The sequence below is a fragment of the Anopheles maculipalpis genome, chromosome 3RL, assembly GCF_943734695.1.
Source record: "Anopheles maculipalpis chromosome 3RL, idAnoMacuDA_375_x, whole genome shotgun sequence".
NCBI lineage: Eukaryota > Metazoa > Arthropoda > Insecta > Diptera > Culicidae > Anopheles > Anopheles maculipalpis.
Window position 1 is genome coordinate 21641314 of NC_064872.1, and position 20046 is coordinate 21661359.

General features: G+C 44.0%; 2 protein-coding genes across 4 annotated transcripts in view; one reads left to right on the forward strand and one right to left on the reverse strand.

Annotated features, from left to right (window-relative positions):
• Positions 1–20046, reverse strand: part of LOC126565597 (60S ribosomal protein L34) — a 364763-nt gene that overhangs the window by 249370 nt on the left and 95347 nt on the right. The window lies entirely within an intron of this gene.
• LOC126564373 (eukaryotic peptide chain release factor GTP-binding subunit ERF3A) lies at positions 508–19828 on the forward strand. Of its 2 annotated transcripts, XM_050221401.1 has the most exons (10): positions 508–946; positions 4017–4208; positions 4312–4458; positions 4549–4897; positions 4991–5264; positions 6069–6155; positions 6249–6425; positions 6504–6672; positions 6752–6794; positions 19819–19828. In XM_050221401.1, coding segments are annotated over exons 1-10 (1812 nt in total). In that variant the 5' UTR covers positions 508–573; the 3' UTR covers positions 19820–19828. The 2 variants fall into 2 exon arrangements, with proteins under 2 accessions (XP_050077358.1, XP_050077359.1); XM_050221402.1 differs by lacking the exon at positions 19819–19828 and having other exon boundaries at positions 6752–6795.

Consider the following 20046-nt stretch of genomic DNA (forward strand, 5'->3'; position numbering starts at 1 on the left):
CTGCTAGTGGCTGCTAGTTTCTTGGGCCAAAAGAAACGGAGAACGTGTTATCCTCCCGTTTCCGTTTCGATCCCGTTCCCGACACTGTGGGTGGGAGTTTCCATTTTATTTTTTGGTTCCGTTCCGGATTCAGTTTGTTGCGGTCAACGGCGCCTGTTTTCCTTCCCCCGGTCCTTGCGCTACTTCTGCTGCACTTTCAGTCGTAGCAGCAGCAGCAACCCCCCATTCATTGGTCAGTTACGTTGCACACGCACCACCGTTACGTGTGCGTGTGTGTGCGCGCGAGTGCGTGTGTGTGTAGAGTGAAATTCCGGTGCTACTGCCTTGCATAGGGCCAATACCGAAAAGTGCACTTTAAATCCGAGCGAAAGAAAAAAAAATCCCCCCAGAACCAGAAAATCGGCCAACCCACAGTGAGTGTGTGTGTGTGTGCTTTGGTGGTGCTCCAAGATAGCAACGGCGAGACATCGCGAGCGTACAACGCATAGGGAGTTTCGAGACAGCCAACCAGCAGGCAAGTGAGAAGTGAGATTCCGTCGTCCAACAGCGAGCGAGTGAGCGAGTGAGCGAAAAATGGCACAGGAAAACGATAGCAACGAGATGAACACCAAGTTCAGCAAGCTCAACGTGAATGCGGTCGAGTTTGTGCCGAGCTTTTGCACACCGGCAGCGACGGCGGTGCAGACGGCGGCGGCAGCGGCCGCACCGGCGGGAACACCTGCGACCGGTTCGCCAACGGCACCGGTAGCTGGACCGCTTCCGGTTGCCGCACCAGCATCGGCCACGTCGAGCGGTGGCAGCAGCAGTGGTGGTGGTGGAGGAGGCGGCGGCGGCGGTGGTGCCACTACGCCGACGTCCACAGCAGCCACACCAACACCGCCATCCTCGTCGGCACCGACACCGATGGAACGGGACGAAGATCCGGTGAAAACGCCAGAAAACAATGGTAATATACGTGGATGGGGATGTTTTGTGTGCGTGTGTGTATGTGAACTAAGCATTTAAAGGGAACAGGAAGTGACGGTAGCGGTTAGTGGAAATTTCCCCTCTCCCCCGGGTGGCGAATTTCCTTCCAACGCATTATTAAACACATGTGAGGGAAAGTGTCGCTCTCTCGTTCACCTATCGAACCTGCTCTCGCTCTCTCTCTTTAACTCTCGATTGAAATGCGTGATGTGTCAAAAAGCAGTTCCGCGGCCTTCTACCTCCACCGCCTACCTTTTCTCTAACTCCCATACCTAGATCGCGATTTTCTTTTTCGTCATCAATCCACCAGCAGCGGTTACCGGTTTGTACTGGCGCGTCCTAACCGCGCAACCGGTTCGTTCTCCCTACGGACCCGCAGCCAGATGGGATATCGCGTGTAAATCGTCATCATCGACACAGCGGATAACAGTGCTTGAAGGGAGAATGCGTTTTTATTCCTCCCAACCTTCGTTGCGGTTTACGCTGTGGAGCCTTCGACGATGGCCTCGTTTTTATGAATGGGCAACAATCCAAGAAAGACGCACACACACACATCAGACGCTGCATATGATGCGCTTGGGTGGGCGGTGGCGCAAATTTGTCTACCGCCTTAAGCGGACACACATGTACAGGAATGGAAAAATTTGGCTTTTCTGTTCACCCAACAAAACGTGTTTGACATCACTAGAGAGCCTAAAGGAAACTTCCCACATCTAGTTCCGCAAGTTTGTTATGTTCGGCCATTTCCTTACCAGCTGGGTGCAATTGATTTTCACGTGTTTCGTGTTCGCGCTGATCCGCCGCTGGTTTCTAAGAAGCATGAATAATTGAGCACAGAAAATACACAGATGATGATGCAGAGTCCGCGCCCGAACCTCTTACCCTTTTGGGGGGACGGGTCCGTTGGCATATGCTGGATTAATTTGTGCTAGTGTGCTTCTTATGATTGTTTTTTAAGGGAAGGAAATTAGAAATAGAGCTAAGACGAGGGATCAAGAGAATCTGTTTGAGAGAGAGTGAGATAGAGAGAGAGAGAGAGAGAGAGAGAGAGAGAGAGAGAGAGAGAGAGAGAGAATGCGAGAGTCTATGACTATCACGCTATCTTATTGCGCTACCCCAATGATTAGCGTGTCAAAAGCAATTCCGTTAAAGGGACTGATTAGTCCCGTAGTAGGTACCGCGTACCACCACACCACGATGGTGCTGATGATGTCATCGATGGAATTTTATTTTGTACGATGAAAACTCTAGGGACGAGAAAAATGGCTTTAACAGACGAATGCTACGCAAGGGCAGCAGCGCTCAGAATCAAGAGTAGTAAAGTCATGACACACTCACTACACTTGAAGGGAGTAGGTGGATATCCTTGCTGGTCTGCAGTTGGCGAATCCTACCGCACATTTGTTGGCCATGCTGTATCTTCATCTGCAGTGTGCCACTTCTCGCTCGTTTCCACATTAATCATTCAAGCCCGTGGGAGAGGTGGCATCTTCCAAACGCTCACTACGGCCACTACCAAAGAGTTCTAGTTCCCGTTCTTCCGATGAGGCCTCCTGGGCTACCACAATCACACCAGCAGCAACCGCCAAGTGCAGTGGTGCAAAAAGTTTGGTAAAAGGTGGTGTAGCTTGATTGAATAAAAATCGATGCCATATGCCACCCGGTGTATCGCGTTGCACGATGATCCAAGAGGCGGTCATTTGGTTAAAAATATACACTAATTTTTGGATAACAAAAACCAGCCAAATTTTGACTCTATTTCATCTGGTAACCGGAAAAAAAAGTATAGGAAATTGGATAGCAAATTTAAAAATATCCAAAATGAAATTGGGGTTGATTTTGGAAAATCTCGCAAGTATTCCTTACCATTTTTCGTTGTTGATGAACGTTGTTATATGTTAAAATTAATCATTTGATGTATCTTCACTGAAGATTTTAGTTTTCTATACAGTAACCACCAATAATGTAAGACCACTTTTATACCCACTTTTAAAATCTGCAAAAATCTGCCTGCTTGTAAGTGGTCCTATGTTATTGGCAATCACAGTATATCTTATACGTCATCCAGAGAGATATGCATTTATAGTTAAATCTTTAGTCAGGACTAACCCTCCAGCTGTGCGTAAAACCATGTCCAAGATGTCAGAAACGTCATTCCGAGACCTCTCGAAATTGTTGTGTCCCTTAATGTCATACCAGTGCCCTTTGCAACGTTGTTGAGCTGCCTGAAGAATTAAACAAATGCTCTTGCTCGTAAAAGCATTCTTTGCAGTTCGAACCATTTAAGTAGATCGTCCAATGGCGCCATCTAGGTGTCAAACTCGCCATGTAAATCTTAAAGCATTAGTGTATAAAATTACTCTATAATAAGATAATTTTTTTGGAGCCAAAATATTCTGCTACTTTAAAACCCGAATGTTCATCCTTTGACCTACATTTGAACCATTGTGATTGGTGTATGCTGGTAGGGTCGAGGGTCTTATTTCTCTGCGCGTTAGTCCTGTGACCTCAATTCCGGACTGACCGCCTTTGTATCATACCACGATTGTGAGTGTGTGGGTAGTTTAAATTCTTTATTTTTTCTATTCCTTAACATAGCAGATTGAATTTTGTTTGCGAGAAATTTGAATTTGATTTGAATTCGTTTTTCAAATCACTAAACAATTTGTCTACATGACATTGGCAACGGTGTTACCGCATGGTGCGAGAAGCATGAATCAATTTAATTTTGTCCCGTTTTCGCCGCTGCAGGTGGTCAACCCAATTAGGGTCAGACGCGAAGGGATATTTATCTCCCGTCAGACGAAGGGATATTTATCTCCCTTGTACTATCAGGATGCTTTATTTTTCTCTTCCTAACCAGACACAGTAGGAGGATTATCAGTGGGTGGTTTGACGTAGTTCTTCTGACATGTTGTCAACAACCGCTTCGCGATAACCTTCCCAAATCGTCGTCATAAACTTTTGCTCGCTTTAAAAAAAATTGACTAACAAAAAGATAAACAAAATATTGTCTAAATTAAAATTATATTTCGCTCTCAACTCGACAGAAAGTGAACCACTCGACAGTTGGGACGCGGAGGAGGATTCGATCTTGACGCCGGAAGATGAGGAAATGGAATTGGATGATGGCGAAGTGGACGGAGACACCGCACCGAAAGTATCGAAAAAGAAGCCCCCGAAGGTGGAGGAAAGTCGAAGCAAAAAGGAGCACGTGAATGTGGTTTTCATTGGACATGTCGGTAGGTATTTGGAGGAATTTGTTCAGGGGGAAACGTTTCTTTTTTTTTTTGCCACATTGTTGTCAACTGTGAATATTGTACTAACATTCTTCCTTCAATCCAGATGCCGGTAAATCTACGATCGGTGGACAGATCATGTCACTCACGGGAATGGTAGACAAGCGAACACTCGAAAAGTACGAACGCGAGGCGCGCGAAAAGTCGCGAGAAAGCTGGTACTTATCGTGGGCGCTCGACACGAATCAGGAAGGTATGTATGTTCGCCGACTGTTGTGTACTCAACGAGCAATACTAATATGTTTTCTCTTTTCCCCCGGCAACCCTCTCTTTCCGTTCGCAGAACGTGACAAGGGAAAAACGGTGGAAGTTGGTCGTGCCTATTTTGAGACTGAGAAGAAACATTTCACCATCCTCGACGCACCCGGGCACAAGAGCTTCGTGCCAAACATGATCGGTGGTGCTGCTCAGGCGGATCTGGCGGTGCTGGTGATTTCTGCGCGCAAGGGTGAATTCGAAACCGGGTTCGATCGGGGTGGCCAGACGCGGGAGCACGCGATGCTGGCAAAGACGGCCGGCGTGAAGCATTTGGTCGTGCTGGTGAACAAGATGGACGACCCGACGGTTAACTGGGACCTTGAGCGCTACAACGAATGCAAAGACAAAATATTACCATACCTCAAGAAATTAGGGTAGGTGGTGTGGTGACTGCGAAGGAGCAGCTTGGCAGCAACCGTCACAAGGATACAATTAACGCGTGTCCATTTTCCATTTCGGTCACACAGATTTAATCCGGTGAAGGATCTTACGTTCATGCCGGTGTCCGGCATTACTGGGCAGGGATTGCGAGAACCAATCGATGACGCCACGTGCCCGTGGTACCAGGGCCCTGCCTTTATTCCGTTCATCGACGAGCTGCCGTCGCTCAATCGCAAAACGGACGGCCCGTTCATTATGCCGATCGTCGACAAATACAAGGACATGGGTACGGTGCTGATGGGCAAGGTGGAATCGGGCGTGGCAAAGAAAGGCACCAATCTGCTCGTGATGCCCAATAGAGTGAGTATGGGGAAACGCGCGTATAGTTATCGGGCCGAACAAGTGCATCTCGTGGTGATAGAAAACACGGTATCGGAACCGGAATCTTCAATAAAGGCGTCAAATTGACCATTGTATGGTGAATCGAATTCTACGTGTGTGGAGCATCCTAGGCGTAGACGTATAAAAATGAAGCAATCCTGGGGCTCTCTGCCTACCTCAAACCCTAATTGTCGGAGGATCGTTTTCACCATCCTTTTTCAATCACTCACTCCGAGCGATTTCATACGGGCCAGGTATCAAAGACTGTTACTGAGACTCTACTGCAGAACATTATCCATTTTAATATTTTACATAGTTTTTAATGGTTGTTAAATCTGATCCCTTGGCACACAGTATGATTGCTCATTTGCCCATCACTACATGGAATACTAGGACACAGGGTTATCGGATGAAAAATTTAAGTTTTTTTCTAAGATATTCGTTAGTCATAAGCTCCGAAGATATGCAACGACGTGTATTGATGCTCATCATGTTAATTTATTTGTCCTTAAACATAAAATAATTAGAGTTTCCTATTTTCGGCATCAGTATATAACGCTACCAGTAGGCTTCTGAGAACTTTCCTGATAGTATACTTCCGGTACCGAACATATGCCTTTCCTTTTAGACATTTGAACATTTTATCGAGGATACAATGTATTCATTGCATACGATTATCTCCATTGCACTTGTTTTGCCCTTAAAACTGTGTGAGTGCGGGAGGGTATAATAACAAACAATATTCTCTAACCTCATTTATACCATTCTGTTTGCTCGCTGCAGACGCAAGTGTGTGTTGATCAGCTTTGGTCCGACGACGAAGAGGTGACCTCAGTGGGGCCTGGTGAAAATGTGAAAATCAAAGTAAAGGTACGCTGTGAAAGATAAGATTTGAGCATGGAGTCAGCAAAAATGAGGCGATAATTGATTGTGTTTTTCTTTTTCCATTTAAATTTTCCACAGGGCATAGAGGAGGAGGACGTCTCGCCCGGATTCGTCCTGTGTGACGCTTCCAATCCGATCAAGACGGGGAAGATTTTCGACGCACAGGTGGTTATCCTAGAACACAAGTCAATCATTTGTGCGGGATACTCGGCCGTGATGCATATACACTGTGCCGCTGAGGAGATTACTGTTAAGGTTGGTGTTGAACGGCAAACGAATTTCATTCGATGCACGCCTGTACTAATGTGCATTTGAATTCTTCCGCTTTTACAGGCTCTTATTTGTTTAGTTGATAAGAAGACGGGCGAAAAATCCAAGACAAGGCCGCGCTTCGTGAAGCAGGATCAGGTCGCCATTATGAGGATTGAATGCTCCGGATTGATATGCTTAGAGCAGTTTAAACTATTCCCCCAGATGGGTCGCTTCACGCTTCGAGATGAAAGTGAGTATTGCTTACTACAGGGAAGATAAAACAGTGCAAATTCTAAAATGATGCTTCCTTTCCTCTCATACTCACGCAGATAAAACTATCGCTATTGGAAAGGTTTTGAAGGTTGTGGAGTAAATGAGTAACCAAGACTACTCCTCCTTCTTCTGTCCAACCAACAAATGAGAGAACCGCGCTCGTTTCACATTGGCAGCGAATTAACAAACAAACAAAAAAACAGCAACAAAAACAGTGTCCTTTTGATCATCCGAGCATATTGACCATTTAAAATCTCACACTCTTTACAAACACAACAACAACAAAAACACACACACACACACACACAGTCACCCACACATACATTCATCAGCCAATGCACTGCGGATACAAACAATCGTAAACGCCACACCGTTCCGTCGTTGAGCGCTACTCCGCACACCGTTAAAAAGATATTGACCGTTTATATTCCTTCAACCGTGCTTATCCGATTACCGTTACCGCGGACATCCGGTCCTGACCTTATATTGTTAGCCTGTCGCTTCCCTTTCTTCTTGGCTGTATCTACGTGTGTGTGTGTGTGTGTTCAGCCGACCTAACTTCTTCTCGATAGTGTAACAACATTCTTAACTCTCTGTACCCTCTCATTGTATCTTCTGGGGTCCTAACTGCAAAGTTGTGGAATTGAATCTAGCCCGTGTTTCTCTGCCGGTGTGCGCGTATGAGAGATAGAAAGAAGGAGCCGTATTATAGCTATAATGGAGCATTAAATTAAAAACAAAACAAAAATACACGAACCAAGTGCAAGCGCGCGAACTCACACACATAAAGCCAGCGAAATAGTCTCTGTCCAGGCAGAATAGAAGATGAATGCGCGCGAACCCCTTATGAATAACTGTGTACAGGCATGTTTTTTACACCCATCTCCCGTCTCCTCCCATCCCACAAACACACCAGCTTCCTTCTGAGCAAGGCAGACCTCCCCCCATCCCCTCTCTTTCCAATAAACGATTGGTTGGATAGGGGAAAGTGGAAAGTGTCCTACAGCATAAGCAAAAGAAAAAAAAAACCACGGGAAAACAAAACTCAGATAGAAAGTAAATAAATGGAAAACACCACACAATAAAAATGCAAACGAAACACTAAACGAACACAAAACAGAAAAGCAAACACACACACATACATATAGGGTATGAAACGTAATTGAAAACGGACGATAAAGCAAAACACAAAAAGAAAACAGCGCGACACGTGGACTGAATGAATGAGCTGAACGAACGCGCATCACACAAGCACATAATGAACTTCTCCCGGTTTGGAAAGCGGCAAAAAATCCGGCAGAGAGCAGCTAATATACGACGATGCATCAGGAACAATAATATTAAACATGATAATCGTAACGCCGTGTTTTGGAGTCCCGGCGACTAGAGATGCCGCGGGCACAGGGAATTAATGAAAGAAGGTACGCGAGAAGTAAAAAATCGGGCACTGTAACGGTACGGTAAGGGTGAACCAATTTTGGAGGATGATAATGGCAGCAAGAAACAGGAACGCAACGGCAGTAGCTAAACCAGAGAAAAGGGGTGGCAAAACAAAAAGAGGAGAGTGATAAGTAAGTGGGCGTGTGTGTGTCAAACGAACGCGGCGGGGACATTATACAAAAAAGAAAGGAAGCAGCATCCAATCCAATCTGCCCTTTTTTATCCTTCCCTACCGCGCGTAAGCACTTTTAAAGTGGCCGCCACCGACGCCGACGTGTGTTACAGCAGAGCAAAGAACTTTGATTGTTTGTTTTGCAAAGTTTTGTTTTTTTTTTCTTTTTTTTTAATTTTCCTCCATGTGTTGTGTTACTGTATCGAGACACGCGAAGCAAAGCAACGCATATGCAGATCGAAAGCATGAAGGAATTAAGTAAGTAAGGAGTGCAAAAAGCAAAGCAAAGTGGGAATTTACATTCTAAGATGGCTGATAGTCGAACGGATTAAAGGGAGAGCTATATAGCCAAAAAAAACAACGGAAGTAACACGAAAAGAACGCACTAAACCCACAAACAGGTCAGGGAAGCATATACGGATCCCGGCTATAATTTGTACTTGTTGCATGGAATTATTTCAACCCGAATTGATTGATTTATTGATATATTTGATGTATGGTTCTGTGTGTATTTGTTTTCTTTTTTCTTCTCCCTCCCCTTATTTTCGCTTCTGATTCAAATGATGCATGTTTGATGTAAGGGGTTATATTCTCTTTTTTATTTTTCATTTGCTTTTAATTATTAATGGTTCTACCACACACGCTAAGCAGAGCATATAGTACTATCGTTCGGAAGAACCAACCAAAATAAATGAAACGTTTGTGTGTGTGTGCGTGTGTGTTGTTAATAGGATATTATAAATGAGCGGGCGATAAGCACAACAATTGCGTTTAAGTTGAGACAAAATTTAAACCAGTCCAGTTCAATTTTAGTGCAGACAAAAGAGATAATACAGTTTTTTGGTGCATTAAAATCTGCGCGATAAACAAAAGGAAAAACAACGGGGGAAAACACAACACTGCATAAAAGCGCAGTACATACATAAGGAGAACAGAAAAAAAAAACTTGTTAAAAAGGATAAAGACGAAGGAGAAGAAAAAGTGGAAGAGACGTAAACAAACACAACAAAGCATCCCGTAAACACATGAACCCAGCTACTCTACATCTAATCAAAATACGGTAAACAAATTTCCTATTAAACAAAGCAAAGAAGAAAAAAAAACAGCAACAACCATGCATATTGCAATATGTTTTTTGACATTTTTACGTTTTTGTTTGTTTGGTTGTTTTTTCCACTACTTGTTTTATTGCGATATTTTGACGGAAAAGGAAAAGAAACTAGAGAACCATGCTAATGAGCGAAAACAGTAAATGAACACAGAAAACGATAGAGAAAGAGAGAAAAAAGAACACTGGAAGGAAGAAAATAAAGAGGTCTCTTTTTGAAAATGGAATGCAAACCGACTTCTGGGGTGCTTTTTGGACTGAAGACGAAATATAGAGCCAACAGCAAAGGAGATGACTGACAAAGATGGTGAGTAAACATACCTTGTGTGAGATGATGCTGGTTCACTGTTTATACTGGATTTTTGTTGTTTGGGGGATTCCCTGGATGCCCTATTTAGCTTTTTCGATCTTGACCTGCATTGACTGAAATACGTGTTTGAAGTGCCATTAGGCCGTTCTTGTGTTCGGAAGGCACAGTTTAATCAAATCATTTGAATAACTTAATTTTTATGGTTCGTTCTTGCCAATATTTATGTCATTCAGCATTTTTTTGCAATCCACAGGCAAGCAGATGATTTTTTGAAACGCGTCTGTCTCAGAATTTTGATACTTAAATTGCATCCGATTTTTGAAAATGTGCCGCTTTGTTGAAGATCAGTGTCAACAGAAATCGAATGTTTAAGTGGCTGAATAACGTATGAGCAAAATTGGCGGTCGCCCGATCAAGGAGGCCTCGTCGGTCGGAGAACCCCAACATTACTACACAAAAGATGGCGCTTGGAATGAACCGAAATAGTAAAGCCTTTGCAATTCGTACCAGGGATAATTTAACCAAATTATCTCGCTATGCGTCCGCTATAGAGCAGTTACGAAGCAAGTACGGACCTCGCCTAGGGCCGACCGCTACCTCGTATAAGAGGTCTCATAAAAGGGCATAAAGCTTCGTACAGAGGGGCCGGATGTCTATGTTGGATGTCCCGTGAAACTAAGAGAGCGAAGACGGAGTTTGTTGTCTTCGCTCTCTTCGTTGCTGGTTCACTGTTTACCCCCCCCCCCCCCCCTCCCTCCCTACTCCTTCCGATTTTCTTTCGATGGGTCTCAATATTCATTCCGCCCAGCAACTTCAAACAGCCTGGATTTCGTTTATAAAGAATTTATGCCTACGCTTCATTGGATGTTTTGTCAACGTATACGTTTGAGTCATGGATGGCTTTGTAGAATTCAAAACCAATGAAAACATTCATTTAAGTTCTACGTCCTTTCATAAACTAGCCATCTGAGACATTCATAGGCATAACTTATTATTCAGCTGCCGGTAAATTAAGTCCAGGAAACCAGAACTGCTTGTTCAAGATCTCTCAAAAAGTACTAATTCTTGTCCCACGGTGGATCCTATTAGAGTGGAGTTATTATTAGTTATGGAGTTATTATCCATTAGAGTGGATCCTATAACGGGTTTGTGAATCTAATTGATCCGACAAAAAATTACAAAAAGGATATGTAGGATATCCCGTCTCTTTCCTCAACATCATAAAATATTCAGTAAAACCAAACCTCACTTGTGATTGTCTAAGCCTGACGCTTCGATTATAGCAGCAGAGAATAAAATTATCTATTCTTGAGCTCCACACACACACACACACACACAGGTGCGAGGAGTTTACATTGGTCAAGGACACACTGCACCCTGTACTTACAACTTCTTGCAGCAAGACACCCAATCTTACTAGAACCAGCCCCCCCGACAAGACAAAACCGTTTTAGGGTCTGTGGGCTCTTAGGCGTTTAATTATGTTCGTCATACAGCCACCACCTACCCGATAGCAGGAGTCAATAGGTCCGATAATTTGCTCCGATCGATCGATCGATAATGATACGCGCCGAAAGACGTTGTAAAGTTGGAAACAGCAGCACCAGAAAATTGTTCTACTCCACGCGTTCTTTAATGGTGATGGGAGGAGAGGGCAACGCTTTATGCTGTCCTGGCCGAACAAGTTTCATTCGTTTCCATAATAATTATATACGTGTCTAATGGTGGTCAGAGTTTTATGTGGTTGTGATTGTAATGTGATAGATATGAGGACGCAGAAGACGCTTTTAAGCTGGTTTGAGGTGCTATTATGCTCTCCCCCGCTTAAAGTCACACAATGTGCTGTGGAGCTTTTTTTCTATTTGGTTCTTCGTCTACCATTCTTGGAAGCTTTAACAGTATAGAGCCGTCTTATTGCCTCCAAGGAAGCATACTGCTTCTTTACTCAAGTGTTCATGTGCTCGGGTGTCTGGTCTCATGAACACATCGTTCTCCATTTTTTTGTCGCTCCATCTTGCGAGTTCTGCCGCAATTCGAAGAACTGGAATGGTGGTAAACAAAACAACAACGCACCCTATTCATCGCACCCCGTCCAGCAATGAAGGGTTAACCCTCTTCCTGTATGATGCCGCATGCTATTAGGGAACGGTTCCCTTGTGCGGAGGCCGGATGACGGGCGGTGATATGCCGGACGGATGGGAGGGTACTCGCAGCGCGTAATAATAAACTCCGGAGAGGCGAAACAAACCGTTCACGGGGCGAGTGCGTTCAGTTAGTGTTGACGCGTCGAGCCAGAACGTTGGCGTTCAAGAACGGTTGGACTCCGTACTGCTCTGCTGGAGAACCGCATTCGGGGAGGGCTTTGTGCACTCCAGTCGGGAGAGATAAACGCGCGTGTGGAACTGTGCCGTGCCGTGTGTGTTGGGGGGGGTTCTTTGTTGCATTCCAGGTTTTGTCTTTGTTTCTTATGCTCGGTTGACGTCAACATCGATCGTGACTCGTATATGTTGGGAGGCATTCCTATGTGGTGAGAAGGCAACAACAAAAAATCCACGTACCCTTAAGAACAACGTCAGTCACCAACAAACAGTGTCAAAGTTTACGAGCGTCACGATATACGAGACGAGGACAGTTTTACGCACGATCAGATTACTTCCGAACACACATCTGGCAGAGCTTCGAAGCATCATTGGCGGTGGTCACTTGAGAGGTATGGCATTTATTTCGCCTTGGTCTTGTTCCCTTCCATTACGTTACAAAAGCAACAATCTACTCTGATGTTAGTGACGAGAAGTGTAGCAAAACATTGCTGATAAGGATTATCACAGTAATGACCTCGATGAAAGCTTTTGAAGCCCTCAGTGCTCCGAGTCCGATTGTGGTGTGTTACTGGTGCTCCATTTACCAGAAGACCAGCTGTCCCCTTTGGTCAAGCATTTATTGTTAGGATTATATTTCACTATGGAATGTTCAATTGATTGTGCCGTGTCACAATGCGCAGTACGCACAATTATTCTCCTTATCGAACAACATTCTTCCAACAGCAAATAAATGGCCGATAATCGAAATGGAGGCGGTTGATATTTGAAAACGATTTAAAAAAAGAACTGGGAATTGTTTTGATTGCGTCAATCGACTTTTCTCGCAGCATCCCAACATCAACCGCAGATATGTAACTGCCTGTTGACTACTAGTCTGGCCTTTTTGTCCGACTGGTGTCCGTCTGGTGACGTTCGTGTGGTCCTTGAGATTGAATATTTATAGTTTCAATGTAGAATCGGCACCGACTTTGCAATTGCTTTTCCAGTTCTACAGCGACTATTTCGCGGCGAACTTGTAAACGAACCGAAGGAGGAAGCCGGGCTACCTTCAGGTGACATCGATCGTGAAAGTGAAGGTTCGTCGTTTTGTGCGCCCGGAATTGTTCGAGAATAACGCGCCAATCCAATGATGGGTGCTTGCCCCAGGAGTCTCGATTACTGATGTGTTCGAACGAGGGAGGATGATGATCTTTCTTTTTTTTTCTTCCTCAAAACTTGTCTGTAGGGATGTCGTGACAGGCATCAAATGGTAGAATGGCGTGCTAATTGGCGGTCTGTTCCTTTTATTGCTCAGCAAACGAACCCTTTGTAGTGTGCGGGAGTTCTGTTTGACCGAGCTGGTTGCTCTTAAGAGTTTCGAACTGATTCCGCTTCATGATATTTGCATTCTTGATAAAATACATTCGTTGACTTGATTTGTTGGCCACAAAAAAAAAACCTTACAGTAAGTTTCGTCCTCGCTTAAACCCCTTAATGTTTGCGGATTTTATATATTCACCGTGCGTACGCTTCGTTGGACGAACATAAAATGGCTATGCAAAATAGCGTGTCATCGTAGCGTGTGTTTTCTATTTTTTGCATCACAAGAACCAGTTCAAGAACGATTGTGGCGTTAACAAGAAAGAAAAAAAAGATTCCCTCAAGCAATTACAATATTAATTTGAGCAGGACTAAACTGGACAAGGAATGTCACATTAACGCAAGTCAGCACGACTGATGAGAGAGCCTGAAATATAGGGGAAAAAATGGAGTACAGTGTTGTTTATTACTTTACAACCATTTTTTATGATTTATTCCTATCGATTAGCGTTGTTTTGAAGTTGAATTGCACCATAAACATCTACCTGTAAAGTGCATTTAAATCACGTCGTTTACTGATGAAACAACGCGCTAATCTCGCTAAGCAAACGTGTTAAAAGCTGTATTCCAACGACGGACAACTTCCGTTCGGTGGTGGCCCAATTTATTATGCTTCGAGAGCACTTCAGCTGTGCCAGTAAATGTCAATAAATAACAGCTGTTTAGCTGTTGGGCTTTGTTAGACACCATTAAGCCCTAAATAAAGCCACACCTTTCAATCAAACCTTTATGAGACGATGCAAGATGGATAGGAGGTCTGGTTCTGGTTCTACACGAGAACTAACATAGGGGGAAACAGGGAAGGAAACATTTGTGGGGCGTTTAACGATACAATCACGAGCGTGAGTAGGTTTATTGGGCACCGATCGGAGTTTCTCAACAGTACCGAAAAGGTTAGACAAAGCTATTAACCTCTGGGCGATCGATGGAGGAGATTCTGAGACAAGAGTCAATTTCAAGCCGTTTCTTGACCCGAAAGATGGCTCTCGATGTAAGGAAAAGATACACGATCTTCAGTATATCTCGATGTTGACAAACTCTATAAAACACTCGTCTAGCATCAAATCCAATACAGTCCGCTTCGGGATAATAGAACACTATGTGACGCAACCTAATTGTGGACAAATTATGGCAGCACTACAAACACCCGGAGGAAAGAATCGGATGATTTGTTTGTACTCCCACGCCACTGCTGTGACTCATTAGCGTTCTGGGGACCAAATGGCAGTAATTTGAGGTTGAATGTGGTGTTCCGGATAGTAAAGTTCAACTAGTTCACCTCAAGGTTGTTTAAGTGGTTGTTTTTCGTCGCCGTGTTCTGTACAAGGCATCGCGTGCGATGAAGCGAGATGTCGCGGCATCTCTGGATACACACTTCCTTTGTGGGGGAGCTTATGGCGTGTTGTGTACGCGTTCTTATTCGCTACGACACTGCCGGCCCGGATAGTTGGCGTCGCGAGTTTAGCCGTTCGGTGAATGTATCACTGGCCATTGTTTCGGGATCGCTACAGGCTTCCCTTTTTTGGTGGGAACTGACCTAGTCGGCGAAGTTTAAGGTCGTTGTTGGTGCTGCTGGTTCCGTATGCTTGTATGGTGGAAGGTTCTTGGTGTGTTTTATTTCTTTGTTGGAGTTCCAATTGCGACAAATCATGGGAAGTTTTGAAGCACAGCGTGAGAGACTTGCAGTGTGACAAGTACTATCTACGGTGTTTTACAACTAAATTTATTTACGAGAGGATAGGAGCTCTCGAGAGTTCTTCTTTATTCTTTATAGAGAGCAAATTCTTTATAAATTTAGTAAAGGAAATTTAATTGTACCAGACGAAAAAGAAAGTTCTGGGAAAGATTCCAACAGGAAATATTATTTCAGGAAGCAAACTTATAGGAATAATCCAAAATGTATAACTATAATGGATGGACATTTGTTGAAGTGCCCGATGATGAGATCGGTCGCGTCGAATGCTTGATAACACAACGCAGCAATGGAAAAGCTAGTTCTGGCTTTAAAAACTCGTCTAAGCGAGGCTGCTCAAACGTTGATATAAATAGACGATGAAATCAATGACCTACCAGTAGAATCGAAGGAAAGCAAGTAGAACCAAAAATAGCAACAAAAGAAATCCGAGTCTTTCAACTTAACGTACACACCTTAAGCTTCTAAAACTTGGTCACACTTCTAGAGTTTTTAACGATGTCCAAACTAGTTCACGAATTTCAGAGTAACATCACGTTTGTAAAAACTACAAACACAACATTTCGCAACACTGAAATCAATTTTGTTAGCGAACCATAGCCTCCAACCGGTGTACGTGCCGTTCTGTAGAAAGTTCTTCTTAGTTCCATTTTACTCCTGACTCTTCACCAAGACCTCACGCCCTGTGTGTCCCTAGCAACTCAAACAAAGCGCAAAGGAGATCAAGAACACGGAAATGAAACGGATCCAACTTCTTTCTCGTACCACCACGGTTGAAGGAAGAAACCTATCACACTTCTCCTCCTGAAAACAAGTTCCGACACCGCGCTTGACGGAAAATCCGTATTACAACGCCAACCGGCTGTCTTATATGCTCCACCACTGGCCATGCGGCCTTGAAATGTAGCTCTTCGTACGAGGATGAACCGTGTAAGGTGAATGTCTCCTCTCCAACTAGCGTTATGCTATCAAGAAAAGGTATCCCCTTTTTGGAGTCTGCTATCTTTATCCCTCGTAAGGGAAGGAGAAAAAACCCGTTTACACCACACGATCCCCACGCGTATCGTTATCTACGAAGGGGTCTGTAAAGCTGTGCTGTATTTCCGTGTGCACATGTGTGTGTGTGTGTGTGAGTGGTTGAAGCACTCCGGTTGCAGAACCTACCCATCCAGATGGTTTCATTTTCGAGGCAGCGAGCTGGTTCACATAGCATAAGAAAATCAGTTCAGGATCTGATCTCCGACTTTGAAAACGTACTCTGTTTTCCTGTTTCCAAAAAGGGAACTGGTGGTAACGCGTGTCAGTTAGGTAGTGAAGTTGTGATCGCTCTTTTCGTGTTATTGTGCAAAATTGTGCTCGTTATTCAACTAGAATGAATGTCGCTACACTCAACGCAATTCCCGTCGTGGGATGGAATGCAGGATCCTGTGTGAAGAGTTCGAAAAAAATGAGCTCCAAAGTTAATAGCATACAGAAGCACCAGGTACATACGCTCACACGCCACCACACAAACGGTAATGGATGCGATATAGAGGGGTATCATCATTTTACTCATCGTAATGAATGATCGAATTATCGATAGAAGCATGCATGCCTGTTAACAGCATTGTAATGAACCCTTTGCCCTGTCTGATGGAAGGCGGAACCAGGCATGGCTTGTTACGCATGGTGAAAACAACACGCGACTTCCACATAGGGTCGTCTAGCTAATCAAGATGGTCAAACTGATCTAACGCTATCGAAGCGAACGCCACGCCACCATTGACACGCAAAACTTCATCCCAAAATTAGTGTCTTCCACTTAGTGAAATTGGTGCCCTCACGTTAATTCCTTCCTTGTTTGTGTGCGTCATTTGCCTTCAAAAATGCATCTAATCCGGCGCATTATAAGAGGATGGTAATTAGACGACTTATTACGACCTTGGATAAGGCGTGCTTTAGCAGCTGAGTTCCTCCGTTACTGACGACCGCGGTAATGCCGTTACTTGCACCGCACATGCACACGGGAGATGCAAGCTGTGCAAGCTTCCTCGGTGATCTCACTCTCACACGATTGGCCCAGATTTGGAGCAGGTTTTTTGTTTTGTCTTGCCGAGTCTGTACTTCGACCAGGAGAAATTCTGTACGCACTTTTCGATCGCGAAGAGAAGGGGGTGATAATTGCCCGCAGAGCTGGCTAATAATAGTGCTATTTGACAAGAGTCAGAGAGATCTGCGGGTGACATCGAGTAGGGTAATGAGGTTCTCTGCATGCAAAGCGGCATCTGAATCGCTTGGTTTTGTGATTGTCCCACACGCGGTACGTGTTAGAGGCAGACACACTGTGTGTAAGGTCAGTAGCCGACCGTCACCAACCGTACACCGAGTAGTCTTAGCGGTGGTGAAACGTTAATGCGATTTGTTTGGTATTCTATTGGATTATGTTTCGATTTGAAGGCAACAGCACGTCCAGAAATTAGGCCAAAGTGTACTGTTGAAGTTCAATATCCTTAACTTTGTGGAGCACGCATTACATCCAGAAGTCGTCGCTATATCGTCCAACCCCCTAACGCTGGCACCGGTCCACCTTGATATCGTAACGTTGGCGTACCGTAGTGTGCAAGTTCAGCGTCATGGTGCATCCAAATGCAACAACTCTCGCAATCTAGAAAGCCTCCCAGTAGTACCGTACGGGGTGCGTTTTGGGATGGTAAACCAGTTTGTAGCATCGAGAGCAACATCGAGAGTGCCATCGAGTAGTGGTCAGAGGTCGATCGGTTGAATTAGTCACAAATCAAAGGGTGGATTCTCGTGTGTGGTGTTTACAATGCCTTGGTGTTATGTGATAAACACGACGATGCGTTAAACGAACTCTGCCAAGGGATTACTAATCTCTATTGGGTGGAATCTGCATTGATAAAAGCTAGTTAGGTTGCTGTAATAAGCTGGATATTCAAAATACTCCTTGGAAAGATTGTTGTTGACAAACTGTTACTGCGCTTCCATTAAAATAAGGTCCAAGTGTGAGCAATTTTAAATTATTGAACGTGTCATTGAGCTAATCACGCACGCATTCCAGATGACGTTTGCAGTGTACGAGGCCATATTGTTTACATACAGTTGTGTAAACAGCGCTTCGTACACTTGCCACTTTGCCGTGCGCTGATTCTTTATTTCGTTCCGTTCCTTATCACCACAAAATGGTGCTTTGTAGTTAATCAAACTACTTTTGAAGGGAAAAGGAAAGAAAAAAGAGGCCAGATACGCCATAGATCAGTAGGAGTGTGAGGCTATATTTTAAGATATATTACACCTATCTTGGGGTGATGCCTTGTAGGGAGGACTGACAAGTTTAGTAGTCAAATCGATGGTCGGCGTGACCTAACAGGTCGTTAAGACAAGGAAGAAGAAAACGTTGCCTATATCAAAGTCAGAATACGTTCAAGTTCAACAGCTGATTGCTCATTTAAATATTGTATTTATGGTTTTTTGGTTCTGCTTGATTGGAATAGTTGAGATAAATAAATTGACATATCAGAATACCTTTTTTTCCTTTCAAACCTTTTCAAATTTTATAATTTTAATAACCCGACTTTAATCACATGAGACTTATTAACATATTGGCGATAAAATCTGTTATAAAAGATTGTTTTAAAATAAGCAAAAAATCATATACTAAAGATTTATTATTGAAGCCACAGAGTAACAGTGGCTGTACCTGTGAAAAACGGCTAAATGTGAACTTCGAATTAAATAGCGTAAAATTAATATTTGCTCCGATCATTCATCATTGTACCGTCACCGGTTGAAATCACTGTAGAAATTATGCGCAGCAATTCTTCAACTATTACTACGCAGCCTAAGTCCACTTGACAGCTCAACTTCCTCGGTTCCGCCATTGAACGGAAATAATGGGTGGTAGTGTTGATGATTTGCATTAACCCGCAAGACGCTACGTAGTAGTGCTGTTGACGATAACGCTCTCCACTACAGCCCATCGCTTCAGTTGCTCGGTGGACATCAATTTGTTTCCGCTCTGAACCATGTAATCATCAATGCTGGTCGACCAGACGACAGTGGATAACATCAGTGGTCAGGTTTTGTAGGAGATTTAAAATACTGATTTTTTTGGATTTGTTCAGAGCTGACACGCCGGTAATGACCTTGTGTTCACCGGTAAAGTTACTAGATGCAGGTAATGTGCAGTTAAGCATTTGGTCCAAAACCGTAGCGGAACATAACTGGAAAGTCGCAGTCACAGTGCCGAAACCTGGGCTCAGCAAAACATTGTTGGTCGCTCAAAGACATCTGTGACGTGTTGAGGCAGTCCAACATTCGAATTCATAATTGATCTGCGATGTACGATAGCTCCGCTCAGCGGTCAGTGAACGGACGAGAGTTCTTTGATGAAAATCTGTCCCTTAAGTTATTACACGCGTGCTGTAGAGACACATTTGTCATTGACCGCGAAACCAATTGGTCACCGCCAACGGCGGGGAGGTATTGCATAGATTTGCGGTGGGAGGACAGCAAATGATCGGGTCCAAAATTGTTGGATCGTATCGATCAGTCGCTTAGCGTCGGGCGGACGGACTGTACGCAACGTGCTTTTCTGGCGTGGTGTACCGTGGTTTTGATTTGTGCCAAGGAGAGATTAAAGACAGCAGAAACATGGTAGTGAAAATAGTAAGAAACTTATTTAATTTATCGTTATTTGCTTAAGAAATTGGTCCATGTGGACATGTGTGACTTGGGCCGAAGTTTCTAAACAAGTCCCTAATTTTTTGGCAAAGTTTGGACCTACAATGTACTGATAGACGAAGACCTAAACGTAGGAGAAATCAAAAGTGTATTAAAAACCGCACTGTTGCTTACTAATTAGCGTCCGTCTTGTGTGCATCGTTCCGGTTCAGATGACGCCGAATGCAACTAAGTTACGCAACAGTTGTTTGTAAACAAAACTCACCAT